This window comes from Coffea eugenioides, chromosome 11 (genome assembly GCF_003713205.1).
Source record: "Coffea eugenioides isolate CCC68of chromosome 11, Ceug_1.0, whole genome shotgun sequence".
Classification (NCBI taxonomy): domain Eukaryota; kingdom Viridiplantae; phylum Streptophyta; class Magnoliopsida; order Gentianales; family Rubiaceae; genus Coffea; species Coffea eugenioides.
Genome location: NC_040045.1, coordinates 43,726,269 through 43,743,144, shown reverse-complemented (window position 1 = coordinate 43,743,144; position 16,876 = coordinate 43,726,269). Strand labels below are relative to the sequence as shown.

At 36.2% G+C, this 16,876-nt stretch overlaps 2 protein-coding genes and 1 long non-coding RNA gene across 3 annotated transcripts; 2 read left to right on the top strand and 1 right to left on the bottom strand.

Moving 5' to 3' along the window:
• Positions 1-2,750: 2,750 nt before the first annotated feature.
• On the top strand, positions 2,751-6,820 carry LOC113753425 (UDP-galactose/UDP-glucose transporter 3). Its single transcript, XM_027297569.1, has 7 exons — positions 2,751-3,044; positions 3,668-3,765; positions 3,863-3,993; positions 4,859-4,889; positions 5,431-5,534; positions 5,668-5,789; positions 6,184-6,820. The coding sequence occupies exons 1-7, from the start codon at positions 2,941-2,943 to the stop codon at positions 6,590-6,592; spliced, it is 999 nt and encodes a 332-aa protein (XP_027153370.1). The 5' UTR covers positions 2,751-2,940; the 3' UTR covers positions 6,593-6,820.
• Positions 6,821-8,325: 1,505 nt separating this feature from the next.
• LOC113754171 lies at positions 8,326-9,235 on the top strand. Its single transcript, XR_003465140.1, has 2 exons — positions 8,326-8,641; positions 8,749-9,235. It is a non-coding gene; the product is annotated as an uncharacterized LOC113754171 (long non-coding RNA).
• LOC113754169 (transcription factor MYB124) lies at positions 8,889-14,443 on the bottom strand. The gene is made up of 12 exons (XM_027298523.1): positions 13,686-14,443; positions 13,524-13,570; positions 13,375-13,431; positions 13,194-13,266; positions 12,824-12,879; positions 12,523-12,702; positions 12,254-12,438; positions 11,926-12,071; positions 11,440-11,582; positions 11,141-11,361; positions 10,909-11,054; positions 8,889-9,548 (listed from the first exon to the last, which is right to left on the bottom strand). Exons 1-12 carry the CDS (start codon positions 13,809-13,811, stop codon positions 9,438-9,440), a joined length of 1,491 nt encoding a protein of 496 aa, XP_027154324.1. The 5' UTR covers positions 13,812-14,443; the 3' UTR covers positions 8,889-9,437.
• Between the last annotated feature and the right edge of the window lie 2,433 nt (positions 14,444-16,876).

Sequence of the window (16,876 nt, the reverse complement as noted above, 5' to 3'; positions counted from 1 at the left end):
AAAAATTGAATAAAATATTTATTTTTCTTAATAATTAATTAAAATATTAGATATATATAATTGAATCGACTCGTGAGCTAACCAACTGAGCTTCTTTATATTCAACTTGATCGACTCAAATTCCACTCGAGTTCGATGTTGACCTAGTTTGAATTAAGTTTTGATCAGTTCGCAAGTGGCTTGATTCGTTTACAGATGAGAATCCAACTGAGACTAACTGCTCAAGTAAAATTTGTACGTCTACTTCCCTCAGCGTTGAAAAATTAATTCTTTTCCCAAAAGATTCCAAAAGACAGCAGCAGTCGAAGAAGAAGATTATCATATTATCGTGGACTAATTCTTTTCCTTTAATACAAAGGGCTTGGTGGACGCATGAGAACAAATGGGTTGCATTTTTCTAGATTTTCTGTAGAAAAATTACTGTAGCAATTTGATATATGTGAGGTAAAAAGGTGATTGGAAAATGTATTCATGGAAAACGTAGCAATTTTTCTTTGAAAAATGGCTGTCCAAACAAGTAATAAAAATGAGGAAACAGGAACACTTTGCATCTTATAATTGTCGAAGTTATAAGACCTACTCTTTAACTGCGAACTTTCTCAAATTAACTGTGATTCTATTTCGGTATTCTTATATTATAGGCATTTTTTTTTATTTGAGAAAATTTTATAGATATCTATAACTGTCAAAATTACAGTGAGCAGTGTCTCAAACACAAATACTATTAGAATTCATAAATTAATAGAGACTAGTAAACCAACAAATTTCCGATCACTCTGAACCCTATTCACACTATACCAGTCCTTCAGAAATATTAAGCTCTGTGCATGGTTTGACTTGGTTGTTTTGTGACACATTACATATACTCGCTTATATAAGACTTGTTTGAAACTGGGCCAGATGCCGTAGAAACGGTCTGCATGGAGCCAAGAAGAAGATGAAGTTTAATGAGTTGATATGAAGAGTAAGGAGGGGGGGGAGAAGAAGGGGTGGACTCTAATTTTTAAATTCTCTGCGTTTGGCATATTTGCCGAGTCCACTTGAGACTACTAGTGCCGTATGGGGCATCCTAAACTAAAACCTCTGAAAAGATCGATGTGAAAGCACGCGGACTCCGAAAGATACCACAAAATTGCCTCATACCATGTAGTATTAAGAAGCTTCAGTTGACTAACAAACATATGCTTTGTTGATGTAGAAATTATTAAGTGGAAACCAACCAATTAGATGGTGGAAAAAGAAAGGTTAGTGGAATGCAAAATTTAGTACTGCCACTCATATCTAACTCTACCACGTAACTTCATGATAATTGGCTGTATTAAGCAAATGATCATGTAACACGTTGGCAACTCAAACTTGATTCGATATTAAAAATCACATGAAAATCATAAACATGCACTATTGTACGGTTTGGAAAATCCTCCATGATTTGTTCCCTATTGTCTTTAACGTCAAAGTTAAAATATTTATAAAAAAAAAAAAAAAGAAGACGCTTCAAACTCGATGCTTGAAACAAATTCGATTTACTTTTTAGAGCATAATTCTGTGAACTTGACAAAATTTTAGAACAGAGGTCTGCTCTTCCCTCATAGTTTTGGATCCACGTCCACCCACCGATTATGGCATGAGTAACTCAGCAGGAAGGATTTGTTCTCTCTTTTAACTCGCAGTAGTGTTGGATGCGGCCTCTTTCCGTCCAACACAAAATTGAAAATTCCAAGGAAGCGCAGTCTAAGAGCTGGGATAAGCACTGCTGTCATTGTTCGCGAAACCAAACCGGAAAAAAAAAAAAAAACACTAGACTTTTTATTTTGCAAGTAATTTTTTCCTTTCTTTTTAAGGAGTGATTAAAAATCACGATATTTTTAAACTTTTTTTAAAATTAAAGAGAGACCTGAAACATTATATATTTTTAAAAAAAAACAGAGGGAAATAGCTTGGGAATCAAATCAGCTACCTAGCTCGACTCAATCATGATCTACTTCCTGGCAAGGGTGGTTTTTTTTTTTTTTTAATTTGGAAATTGGAATGACGGCTGTATGGACTGGGCCACTAGTAGCTTTCCATTAGCCCATTGTTTGGAGGACTGATTCATATCCCAATAAAAGGAAATGTACAGATGCTATATTTGCACTTGTTAAATCCAAAACCTTAGGCTTAAATTGGCCCAACTTACTTGACGTCCTTATTTTTCTCTCCCTAAAAAAAAAAAAAAACACTGAATGTGTTTGGACAGAGTATTATTTGAAATAATTATTATAATATTTTTTGTGATGTGATGTATATAAGATAAAAAGATAATTAAAAATATAAAAATATGAATTGAAAAATATGTTTACGATGCAAAGCGAAATATTATATGAAATAATTTTAGTAATCTAAACACGCTTAAAGGTTTTTGGTTAGAAAAATAGTAATTGCCTAGTTGGCAATTGAGCGTCTAAGAAAAATAGTTAAAAGTAATATCCTAAAGGAAGGGGAAATAAAAAGGCAACTTGCCTGAAAATTCCAGGAAAAAAAAAAAGGAGAAGGGGCAAAAACCTGAACAAAAAAAAAGGGGTCGGAGGTCCGACTTCCAATTCCCGTGCAGCGTTGCATTGTGTCACTTCAGCCAATTAGATCTCAGCATGGACTTTCAAAGCCCAATAATATGCTTCCACGTGTGAGTTCAACGTAGATTTTTGACCCCACACCCTTCCCTTCATATAAATTCCTCAAACGACAATCCGCAAGACAAATCGTCGTTTCGCTCCATTTTTTTTTCCCAGTTAAGTATAAGTATAAAAGAGAAACTCGAAAAAATCAAAATTTGGGTATAAATTCTGTTCGAATTTGCATGATCGTCGAAGAAGTCGCCAGACAGTAGACGTGGCACGCCGGATCTGTTATTTCCGGCGAAGTTGAGGAAACTTTACTAGTGATTCGACAAATTGACTAATAATGGAGTCTCATGGCGCCGGACTCCACCGCGTATTTCTCCTGGCCTTCTGCGTCGCCGGAATTTGGTGTGCGTATATCTATCAAGGCGTCCTCCAAGAGACTGTGTAAGCATTCTACATTTCCTTAGCCCTGTTTTATGGTTGAAATTTTGTGATACGAATTCGTACTTCTGTTAAGTTCGTTTATTATAGGACGTAGTAAAAATTTGTGAGAATTCATTTTAGGAACATTTAATCAGATATATGTAACTGGAAAAATATGGCATTTTGAAGATGATAGTAAAATGGCGTGATCTTTGGTACTCGAAGATATACATTAAGGTCTAAAGATATCCTTGACCTCCTTAATTTTCGTAGAATTTCGTGAAAATGTTAGGAACTTTAGGAGTGCATCGATTCTGCTTTCATAATCTGGTACTTGAAGTTACATATGCGTCAAGACATACAAATAAAGGAAATTCAGTGTAACAAAGTAATTAATGGTAAGAGATTAAGGTCTCGCATAAAGTTAGGAACTCTACTGATGGATATCAGTCTGGCTAAATGCCACTCTACAGATGGATATCAGATGGAATATTTCTCACACATTGTTGGGTTGACTGCACAAGCAGTAGCATACGTGCATTTACTCTGTGGTGTTCTATGCTACTTTAGATGCTGAAGTAATTATTCATGAGAGCTTTGTTAGTGTATTATTGTTGTTGATTTTGGTCAATATTCTGTTTTAGATCAACCAAGCGATTTGGGCCGGATAAGAAGAGGTTCGAGCACTTGGCTTTCCTCAACTTGGCACAGAATTTAGTTTGTTTGATATGGTCCTTTATAAGTAAGCTTTTAAATTACAATTATCTGTTGGAAATTGTGGAATATTTTGATAGTTGATGAACAGTAAAGTAATCAGATTTACTTTTCTGATTATTTAGTGATAAAGATTTGGTCCAACGGCAAGAGAGATGGTGCTCCCTGGTGGACATTCTGGAGTGCTGGAGTTACAAATACAATTGGACCAGCTATGGGCATTGAAGCATTGAAGTATATCAGCTACCCTGGTCAGGTAATTTTGGTTTTTCATGGAGAGAATGTGTGATGCTTCCTTTCATACTTTATTCTGAACCATGAATGTCTAAACTTGATTGGTATCCACCTTATCTGATCCCATGCTTTGATACAGTTTTGTACATCTTAATAATTTCGTAACTTGTTTAAGCACATTTGCATTCTGGTCACTCCTATTCTGATAACATTGCAAATCTGGATATCTTTGAATGATTTTTTAATTGCGAATTCACCATTTATGTGGACAATACTCTGAATTTGATGTGTTTATAAAATCATTACAGTGGTTGCATAAAAAGGCTACCAAGAAAAGTATTTCCAAATGACTGGAAGTTTGTTTACATGATAGGCTTTTCTTCCAATGGTTTTTATAGATAGGATAGATTTGAACATGATAAAATATTAGCTTTTGAATCAAATTGCATGTTCGTGTTTCTAAATTACAAGGACGAAGGGTATTTTGTGCTTATGCAATTTGTTATTGTTTGCAGGTCCTGGCTAATAATTTCGTAACTTGTTTAAGCACATTTGCATTCTGGTCACTCCTATTCTGATAACATTGCAAATCTGGATATCTTTGAATGATTTTTTAATTGCGAATTCACCATTTATGTGGACAATACTCTGAATTTGATGTGTTTATAAAATCATTACAGTGGTTGCATAAAAAGGCTACCAAGAAAAGTATTTCCAAATGACTGGAAGTTTGTTTACATGATAGGCTTTTCTTCCAATGGTTTTTATAGATAGGATAGATTTGAACATGATAAAATATTAGCTTTTGAATCAAATTGCATGTTCGTGTTTCTAAATTACAAGGACGAAGGGTATTTTGTGCTTATGCAATTTGTTATTGTTTGCAGGTCCTGGCTAAATCCTCCAAAATGATTCCAGGTGGGCTGCATTCATTATAATACTGAAATCTGTATTCTGCTGAAAACATTTGTTCAAAACCTTTTAGATGACACGTCAGGGGCATGCTAGTGGAACAGGGAAGGGATCTCTGAAAATTTATTGTCTTTGTCCCTTTCTTTCTTTTGCATTTGGGATGCAGGGTTTCACTTGAATTAGAGGAAAAGTACTACATTTTTTTATTGTGCCACATACATTTTGACAATCTGAAGCTTCAGTTTTGAAGTGGGCATTGGCAAATTTTTCCAGTTGGGAATTTTGTATTTTTTCCCCCTTGGTTGTCAACATTAATGGGCACATGTATTTTTATTAATTTAGTTTCCTATAAACCATTTTGATGATGAATTGATGGCCATTGGTGCTAAAAGTAAGCCTTGTATGGTCATGCGCATCAACAGGAGCAAAACTTTTCTTTGTGTAGGCTGATAGGCATAATGAGTACATTTGAGAAGAACCAGTAGTCTTTTGAAGTTTTCTTTTTTCTTTTTTATTTTTAATTAAATCTGGACATGTCTTTATGCAGTGATGCTGATGGGTACACTAGTTTATGGCATAAGATATACATTTCCTGAATATTTTTGTACACTACTTGTTGCTGGTGGAGTATCAATGTTTGCTCTTTCAAAGGTGAGTGTTTGACACAGAAATTGGTATTAAATTGCCCTGCTTTCTCTTCTCCTCTCTCCATCTTGGTAGATGCATACATTGAATGAGTTTGCGTTGACAACCTGCCCTTCACATTTAATTTTCCTGGTTACAGCCTAGCTCAAAATCTATCAGCAAGCTGGCACATCCTAATCCTGGACTTGGTTATGGTCTATGCTTTCTGAATCTTGCTTTTGATGGATTCACCAACGCAACTCAGGACTCCATTACAGCAAGGTATTTGGTGTGAAAGTCTGTTGTTCCTTGGGCAGAATACTTGCATATCTTTCTCAAAGTTTTGCATTTATAAAACAACTCGATCATAGAGAGTATTTTGAAAGAAATCATATTCATGTTTTGACATCATATCCTATTATGTTTGTTGTGTTCCACTGTTGCATAGTACTCCTCGCTCAAGGAGCACTTTCTAAAAGGACTACCTATAAGTACAAAGAAAGCCACACAGGATGGACTTTCCCGTATTAACTGATCATTTTCATACATCATGTTTCAGAGAAAATAGAACACTTACTAACGTGGCATCCCAAAATTTTGTCTCTTTTTCCTGTGCCCGATATCGATCAGCCGCTTGTCCATAACTCCACATCTAACTGTGCCTATTTTGGTTCAGGTACCCTAAGACAACTGCTTGGGATATCATGCTGGGAATGAATTTATGGGGTACAATTTACAACGTCATCTTCATGTTTGGTTGGCCACAAGCTAGTGGATACGAGGCAGTTAAATTCTGCCAGCAGCATCCGGAAGTGGCCTGGGACATTTTGCTCTACTGTCTTTGTGGTGCAGTAGGCCAGAATTTTATCTTTCTAACCATTAGTCGATTTGGTTCCCTAACTAACACAACTATTACCACTACCCGCAAGTTTGTGAGCATTGTGGTGTCTTCAGTGCTCAGTGGCAATCCAATGTCTACAAAACAATGGGGAAGTGTCATCATGGTTTTCTCTGGATTAGCGTACCAGATTTATCTGAAGTGGAGGAAATTGCAGAGGATGCAGAAGAAAAAGAAGTCCATGTAACCATGGCTCTCATTTTGGATTTAAGAAGTAGTTTTTTTTTTCCTTTTTTTTAAAAAAAAATTTCATATAGTATGTGGTGTAAAAGCGCTCGCCTTTTTTTTTTTTCCTTCGCATATAGTGCTGGTGTAAGCGCAAGGCTAACTGAATGCGCTTGCAGCAAAGAGAATGTATTGGAATAGTATGATTATTAATATAGAATTTTTGGCTCTAGCTCGATTTGGCTCTTAATTGTTAATTATGACCGACTTCCATACTTCTTGACTCGCAATAATCATGATAAGGCTAAACTCCCATACCTCTTGACTTGCAATAATCATGATAAGACTACTAGTTGCTTATACTTCGTTCCTTTCTCTTCCCTTCCGTGAGCTTGATATAAGTTGATAGAATGGCAACTTGCAAGAATCCCCTGTTCAAATTGAGATGCAAAAGGGCAGATGGAGGGCAGGAAACGATGAATTCATGCTGAATCCTTGGACAAACCTTTTATTCTTCTGTCATCGATTTTCTAGCAAAAAATCAAGGCAAAAAAGGGTGTGGCCATTAAGCGGTTTCTTTTGCCAAGATGAGCAGATGGACGGCACTGTATAATCTTTGAGAAAGCCACCTGCCGCTTTATTTTCACGTAGTTTTCGAATTCTGCATCGTAGGTGTTCTGTTACATTACAACAGAATTCGATGATTCTCTCACGGGTAAGCTGGTCTTTAGTTGATTCGCATGATAGTGGCATGATTAGTCTCTGTGCAATTCATGTCTAAATCGGTGGACGTGATCATGGTTCAAAGTTGCGGTGGTGGTCGTGACTCGGACTGTTTTACATCGGTATTAACATATCGGTCGTGATTTCGGCAAGATGTAAATTTTTGAAATATTTAATATTCTACAAATTGTAAAAAAAAATATGATAAATAAAAATAATAAAAATTTGAGTTGATTCGGAATGACTCGAGGCGATTTGGCTGTTTCTATCCGTCTCGGAGACGTTTCGACCGAGTTCTCAGTGACTCGATCGAGTTCTCGGCGATTCATTATCTCGGAATCATCTTATCGCAGTATCGGAACGGAAAGCTCTGTTCTGGTGACGACTCGGTCGAGTCTTTGAACCATGGATGTGATTGATTGGATTGGGATATCGTAACAATTTAATGTTTTAATGTGGTTGATCCTCAAAATGCCAGCAAAAATAGGCGAAGCAATTCTGTTGTCTTCCCTTACCTGCATCACTGGTACAGAATCAGGAGTATTATTACATTGACTAAGCATGGAGGAATTCACGTTACTCAGAAGTTGAAAAATCCAATTCGCTAGATCATGGTTGTGTTTCACTTTTGTTTTCTTGCTTAGGAGGTCGGCCCCTCTTCCATGTCTTGTTTTTGTAGGCTAAATTGAAAGCTATAAAATGAGCAATACAAAATTAGTAATTTTTAGGCAAGTTGCTAAGAGTGAGCACTAAAATTTGAACCCAATATTGGCCTACCATGCATAGATAATGGCCATTCAAAACTAATTTAAGCAACAAAACCTCATGTTTCATTTACCAGAAGAAAGCTTGGATGAACACATAAATTATTAAGATATTGGGTGGAAACATGGTGGACCTGCAGTAATCTTTGCACTTACTCAAAATTGTTCAATGAGTAAAGATCTAATCATGTAAACTTGCTCGAAAGAAGTCGGTGGTGTTGAAAAGACTCGTATTTACTGGTTTATCCTTCCAATCTGCATCTTTGAAGTGGTCATTTGAGGTCAAATTAAGTCCTTGAAAGCTTAAGGTGGATTTTGAGGTGAGTGACTGCCAGTGCTTTGCTCAACTTTAATTTGTACAGGGTTCCCTCCCTCTTTTACCAGTACCTTTTGCTTTTGATCATGATCGCGTTTGTCCACCACCAACAACCGCTGACCAAGTTAAATAACAGACTTCCTCAGACCCCCTCTTCCCCACTAGATTTCCCCGTCCCTGCATCAGAGACTTTCAGAAGCTTTCACAGAGAGAACGAGGGAGAGAGGAGAAATTTCTCATGTCATGGCTAGAAATATGCACGAATCTTGTAAGAATTCTTACCCTACTCTTATGCCAACATTTTGTTCTTCCTGCATTGCACTTTTCCACCTCAATTGGCGATTTTTTCCAATTATATTCATTAATCTGTTTCAGGTTTCTTTCGTTAGCTGTAACTTCTCTGTTACAGAAGCAAGATAATAGACATGAAGAAATGTCTGCGCACGGGAACCAAACTGCATTCTCCACTCCAGTAAGTATAGATCACATTACAAGTAAAACTAAAGTAAAGAATCTATAAAACCAAGAAAACTTCTGGAATACTCTGCACACCTTGAAAACAAAGAGTCCAATACAACTGGTTGAACCTCCTTTGTTCCTTTTTTTTTTCTCCTCTTATGTTGTCAAACTTCTCTATAGAGGGTAATTCTGGCGAGGTGCCGCTTTCTACTTACACTATAATGACTAGGGAACTATACTGTATGTTCTGTACAATTGGCATCTTCAAGGCCAAAACTCATGGGAACATCGAATACCAAAACTCGAGTCCCAAAACACACAAAAGAATTAGACACGATACTCGAGCACACAGGAAGTCTATGTGAGTATTAGATAGATTTACTCAGTAAAAAGAAAAAAAAAAGCATAGGGCAATCTAGAATGTACCGTAACATTCTAGAATGCAAAGCAGAACCTCATAGGCCTTCTGCAAAAACACAGGTCGATATGACTGCTATGGAAGCAAAATGAGCTGAAAAGTCAATGTAAAAAGCTCCATTTGCTGAAAACTCTAAATAAGCAGTGATGGAGGTTCTGAATCAAGGGAGATGGATCAGTGAAATTGGTCATAGGCTTTGAAGGAGAGCCCTTTTGCAGGCTGGAGGTTGTGAAGGATTGGTGCTAGGAGTTAAGGATGTGGACTCCATTCCGAGTGCTCTCAATAGGAAATGCCTTTCCTGCAAAACACATGGAGTTATTACTTTTAGCAATAAATCATACTCACAGATAAAATATTAGACATGCAGTGGAAGCAGATTAGCACAAAGTTAGTAATTTGTACTTTTTCAGTCTGAACAGCCCCAAACATTAAAAGGAATATCCATCTTTGAATTTCATGGAAAAGAAACAACAGATTTCAGAACATACCTCTTAATTTAATATCAACTTTATGATCCGTGAAAAAGAGAATTAAAAGTTTGTATATATGTAAGCTAAAAGTTGTTCCGCTACAAGAAAATATTGTATGGTCAAAGTAAACTGCTCAGTGAATTAGCATTTTTCATAGGTAAAATATCTGATGCTTTACACTATTAAAAAGAAAATAAACAGTAAAATGCAGCTAGAGATTGATCATAATGTGGAGAACTGTGAAGCGGAGTTAAGTTTGTGAAAGAAGAAAACCAAAATGAATAGAGAAGGGTAAAATGGGATCTTGCTTCTTACAGGCTACAAACAGTAAAGCCTATTCTAGAATGTTGTGAGTAATGAGTCCATGTTTTTTAAGCAAATCATTACATTAACAAACCAAACAAGAAGGATGGAAGATGCTCGCCACATAGTATCCATCAGGGGCAAGTGACAAAGACATATCATACATTGTATCCTAAATAACTCCAGGAAATTCCAAATTCTGCGTGATCCTCATTTTATCTCTGACATTAGCAAGAACTAGACACAACAACTGTGCATCTATTCAATACTCTGAGGCAATTACACTAAATCCTGATCAAGAAACCCTGCTGGTCAAAGTACTTTCCTTTTAAGGTAAGTCAAATTAAAAAACATATCATTTTCACTGTAATTGACTCTTTTCAAGTGAATGTAATAAGCTGTTTGCTCTGGAGACATTCAGTACTCTAACGAGAGCTAAAGGCACAACAGTTCTCTTTCCTTTCCCTTTTAACTAAAGTTCCTGAAGGTTGATTTTAAAGTCTGCTTCAGAGAATTTTACTGATACAAACACTAGCGGGACTCAAGGTTACAACATATTGGTCCTCAGGTGCAGCTTTCAAAGTACCTAAGTGCATGTAACTTGTTGAAATTCATTGCATAAAGATGTAGGTAACTCATACTCAGTGATTTTGATCAGAAGTAAGCTAGTTTAATTTTCTTTCACTATTCAAACTGGAAAGCTAATGGGGACAGCTTTGATTGTTATATCATGGTGTCATATTGAATTTTGTATAAATTAGCAGATTTAATGTTTCAAAATTTGGTAACTGCAGTTGGTAGTAATTGCTTCCTGTAAATTAATACAGGTCTACTACAGCAATACTGACTTAAAGTAAGACAATGTACAAACTTCAGACTACTCACACTTTCTGAAAATTTTGGGCTGGGAATAGTAGCTGCTATTGTTCGGAACAGTGGAGTCTCTTGAAGAGGGGAACCGAACTCTGTAGTTGAAAACCCGCAAGCAAGTACACCATCAGCTTTTAGTTCATCACAATCTGGCATGACATCTGATAAAGCTAGTGTTAAATTCTTCTGTAATCTACTAGAATAGAAAAGGATTAGTCCAGAAGGGGCATAATGAACATCTTTATACCTTTATCTGTAGGTTCACTGCCTAACATTGTGTTTTCAACTTTAACAAGCTGATGCTGATCACCTGCATGAGTTGATTGTGATACAGGTCTGACATCCTGATATGGTGCACATAGCTCAGATTGACATTGCTCCACTTTATCAAGTGGTAAATGTGATGGCAGAGTTGATCCAGTACTATACTCAGAGCTGCCTGAGGACTCTTCATATAAGTCAGGTTGCCTGCACAACCAACAATTTAGAAACCATGGTGGTGATAAAGAGATCTGAAGTAACAGTCCATTGGCCTGGTCTGTTTACCTCCATGATGCTTGATTGCCCTCAAAACTACCTTGTAAATCCTCAACCAAGTCCTTGAGAATGTCAAGTTGAACATCCATGTCAGAAATTCTAAAGCAGAATTCATCACTTTCTTTATTTTGGTTCAAGAAGTCCTGAAGAACCTGAACGCACATATACTCATGTTAGAAGCTGTCAAAATAACATACATATCTGCTTTAATTACACAGCTCAAGCCAATGGTGGATGTCTCCATGGGATTGAGGTCCACATTTAGACCTTTGTTTCTCAACACTTAGGTACGATTTTACTGAAAATACAATGTTTCATATTTTAAACCAAACATGAATTAATTTCTTTGGTTTTTTAAAGAGGTCAAGTAGAACTTTGGTAAAGGGACTTAGATGTGATTATCCCACTTAAGGAACTATTTGTCAGTAAACTTTAAGAAAGCGTACAAATCTATTCGATGAGGGATGTGATTTGAAAGTTGGATATGCAAACTACCTTCCAGGCATTTTCAAGGCTCTGATCCGTACTGTCTACGTTAACTTTTGCAGCAAGTGAGCTGAGTAATTCAGCTTGTTGCATCAATGCGAGTACCTTTGGATCATCCTTCTTGAGAAATGTTCCTTGAATTTTGTTATTGCTGGCTGTTTGAAGATTTAAAAAGACTGAGTTAGAAGATTAGTTTCTCTGATTTCAACTACTCAATTTGGTGATCAATACACTTTCAAGCCATCCATTTCCTTCCTCTGGTAGTGATACATGAAATACCTTGACTGATTCGATAGATTTCTACTACCAAATAAATGTAAAGACTTTTAGGATGTACCATCAGTCGGAGCCTCTTTGACATCATTGCCATGCTGCTGAGTTGACAAGTTGCTTCCACTTTTGTGTATGTTTTGAGCTAGTACTGCAAATGGAGGTCTAAGCAACTGACTACTTGTTGCGCATTCGCCAACTAACTCTTCTTCGCGGTTGCAGCTCTCAGTGGGATCAGGGATGTGGGCTCTCCTAAATTACAATAACAGAGCCTTAGTAATTAGAATGTGGTTGGAAGCTTACCTAGAAATGTGAAAATTACTGCACTAGTTTTACCTCATCTTCTTAAGGGGTCCTGCAGCTTCTGATATGCCATTTGTACTGAGACCACTTGGAAAGATAACTCTTTTATTGTTCAAATTGATATATGAAGTGTTGTTCTCTTTCGCTAAGGCTTCACGTTTTGCTCTCTTCTTACAGAGGGTAGAGAATCGGTTCTTCACGGCATTATCAGTCCTGTTTGTAGAGACCAGAATTGAACCATACTGGTCAATACCCTTATGACCAAGACTAAATTGTTTAGAAATACAAATAAAAAAAAAAAAAAAGCTTCTTCAGTAAATCAAACTCTCTTTACCTGCCTGAAACAACTTTTGCAATTTCAGTCCATCTGTTGCCAAATATTTTCTGTGCCTGCATGGCATCTAAAATTTCAGATCACTCCATCCAATAAGAAGGGAATTTGTCATCCAAATTAAAAGGATCAGATTGATGAAATTAGCAATAAATCTTAGATCTAATGTCATTTGAGGAAAAATTGAAATATTTATCATCATATATAAAAAGTCAGAGAGAGTAGAAGAAAAACAATATCAATAAAATGACAAAAATAAAACAAAAATTTGAATAAGAACTGGAAAGGGCATGAAGTAATGCATCAAAGCAGAAGTCCAATATGATTATTAGTCGAACATCAAAATCAGAGCTCCTGGAGAGCGTCACCATACCTCACACAAGAGCAGGTCTTCTTCTGGTGACCACCCACCTTTCTTGAAATCAGAGTTCAAATAAGTGAACCACCTGCATCATTATTGTCATATCAACATCACAAACCAAAACCCCAAAAGAGTACCCAGTGTCTTGAATAAATGCCTAAAATCTTAAGGTTCTTCTCAAGTCTCAGCCAACCTTCTTCTGCATTGCCTGGTTGTTTTATCCTTGAACTTCGAAGCAATGATCGCCCAACTGCATCCACAAGCGGAAGTATTAAGAATCAAATACCAGTCATCAAAAACCTTTTACACCTCAAACAAAGTAAAACCAACAAAAATCCCTACTTTTCTGTTCCATGGATTCTAATTTGCTCTCTCAATATATCATCCTCCTGCAACCAAATCGCATCCATTCAATTAAAATCAATACAATAAACAGAAAATCAAAACATGTTAACGGGATTGAACTTTTACTGAAAAATGGGATCAAAAACAGTAAAAACAGACCTCTTGGGACCAAGAAACAATATGTCTTTCTTTCTGCTTTGGCTGCTGCTGCTGTTGTTGCTGACTAGTAGCAATTGCATCAGTAGCACCAGTATTACTACTTGGCCTCCGCTTCACACTCTGCATCGTCTAAACTGTTTGTCCAGCGCCGTTTCTCCCCCGCTCTCGCATGCTAAAGTAGTCTTTTGGTGAGTGTATTATATAAAAAAGAAAAATGACCAAGGCAAAAAGAGAGAACTGTTTCACTCTCTTTTCTCTCCTCTTTTACAGAAGCAAAAGAAGGAAACGGAACAGCTCAAGCCACCCAACCCCAAAAAACAAGAAACGATACACTGTTGGCCTTTTGAGAAATACACTACTACTACTGGTAACCCTTTAGGCCATTTGCCTCGGATGCGAACTTTTCACAACAACATTAACAGAATCCAAAATTTAGGATTCAGTTTAAGAAAAAGCAAAAACACAAGAAGTAGGAACTAATGTCACTGACACCAATCCATACGAAAAGAAAAAAACGTATCCTAAACAAAAAATTGTTACGTGCCTCGAGAAACGTGTAAACAAGAGCCAAGAACTGGGCGGTGATCGAAAATTAGATGGATCAAAGAAGAAAAGTGTAACAGAACGTGCGTATACGGTGTTTGGGAATTTATTTTGTTTGAAACTGTAGATGAATTTAATTTTCTTTTTAGTTAGGCAATGGTGTTGAAAACTGAGGTGGATAGAAATGGATGGATGGTTGGAGTTGGACGGATGGATGTCTCTGTCCAAGAAAAATGTGGAAATGGGAATGGGAATGGGAATTTTAAAAATAATCAACGGATCCTTGGGTTGGGTTAGTGCTTTTGAGCGCGGGTATGAAGGGGAAGTTTGAAAAATAACGCTGAAACCCACGAGACTATAATTAATAGTTTGAGTAGACCAAGCAACCGCACACTCCCACTCACACACTTTCACTCACTATGCCATTGGCACTATTATTATTGTGTGTTCTTTTCTTGTTGTCTCAATATATCTCTTTCTTTAATGTACAATTTTTTTTTTTGTTTTGGTAAATTTTTGATCTTTTGAATGAAACATGTCAATGTTCGTGAGCTAACTGTTGCACTATCACAGGGATTGATTGGCCTTTCATTTCATTTCATTTCAATTTCAAAGTGTTTGATTAGTTTGGGATATTTTCGTCTTGGGCCATTCATGTGTGTGTGAATTGAGTTAAATGAATTATTGAATGACTAATACAGGCACTGGCTGCATAGACCGCAGAGGGATGTTTGATTTTCTTTTTTTTCCTTTTCTTTTGCTTCCCATCGGGGGATCCACAAGACAGAAGCTAAACCCTGCCATGGGCGCACAACCACGTGAGAATGGGGATGGGATGATTTGGCAATTTTTTGTTCATGGCATTGTGCCTGCAGCACAGGCTGGCACCATTTACTTCTCTAGATAATTTCTCTATAGATGAAAATACTTCTCTGTCTACCTTTCTTCTTTTCCTCTTTTTTTTTTTCAGGAGAAATGGAGAGTTAACTAATCTTCTTATTTGTAGAGATTTATTCTGAATTCAGGTCTAATTGGCCGCTAATATTGGATTCTATTTTATCATTTGTAGGGGAAAGAAATATTCTAATACAATTTCAATCTAACTTAATCAATACAGCCATTTTGGTAACCGTTGATCTTTCTCCTCGATGGAGGGAGCATTTTGTAAACGTAAAAACAAATGCTGTCATGCATGTAGTTTTTTTTTTTTTTTTTTTTTTTGTATATGTACGATTTTAAGTTTAGCTGTTGGGAAAAAATACATATAACAATCGAGTTCAAACTCCGTATCAATTAAACTATTGAGGTTAGTTCGGTAGTCAAGAAAAGTCTCTTAAAAAAGTTTTCTCAAATTCAATGTTTAAATTCTGGGCTTGACAGTTCAGAATAGAAAGAGTGTAGCGAGTTGGTGGGAGGGTTTAAAAAAGAAACTAAAAAAAAACTCCACATCAATTATCATTCCTGATTTCCTGCCATATTTACCTGAAGGACACAGCTAAAGGTCAATTTAGTCATTTACACAAGATAAGAAAAGTTTCAAACAGGTAACCAATTGAGTGACATCCGAACAAAGTCATTTATTTATTAATTGATTGATATTTACAATTGATGCGTTGAGTTTTTGAACAGATATCAATAATAAATACACAACTGACCAAAGTTAAAATCTTAGTATAATTAACCCATCTCTAGCATCCAAATCACCTAGCATTTATACAGTATGATGCTTTATTAAAGAATTACCAATAAAGAAGCTGATTGAAATTTCAAAGCGAGCGTAAACATTGCATAATAGTAACAGAGAGATATTTCTGACCAAAAACAAAAAAGTTTTCCAAACTGTACCTTTTTCTTGAAGTCAACATTTCTGTCTAACGCGTATTCGGATAAGGGTAGTGTAATAGTGGAGATGATGATCCTAGGCTATTAGTTTGTCAAAATTTCACTTGATTTATATAAAGCATTTGAGACTACTTTTCTGAAGCCTCGGCAGCATAAAATACTAAAATGTGGTTCTTTTGTGGGTACCTCGACCAGTAGATTATCTGGTTTTTTTTTTTTTTTGGTTTTTTGGTTCAATCAATTATACTAGTCTATCTCATCTCCAGCAGAAATGAGAAATATACCCGAATAACTAGCATACCAACTCATGTATCTTCTACCAAAAGAATACCACTAAACACTGCAAGATTCTTTGAACCATCTTATGGTCAGTCCTGCATGATTACTGAAGAATATTATTTGAAATATTATTTAGAATAATTATTGTAGCACTTTTTTTGTGATATGATGTATACTATGTATGTGTACGTGAGATAAAAAGGTGGTTGAGCATATAAAAAGATAAATAAAAAAATGTGTTTATAATACAAGCGAAATATTATTTGAAAAAAAAATGAGTATCGAAATGTTACGTTGTACACGGACATAAATCACATAAATTTACATGAATACGTATTAACTTTGAACCATGCTATGGTTATTGCCATGATTCAATTGTCTGTTTGCGTTACATTTGGAAATGGTTAATTCTTTTCTCTTTTTTTGTTTTGTTTTGATATATTAGTAGGATACATACACACACAATTGTACAGTAAGCACTATTTTGGATCAATAGTAGTAATTTATTGCTAGTGAATTGACTCTCT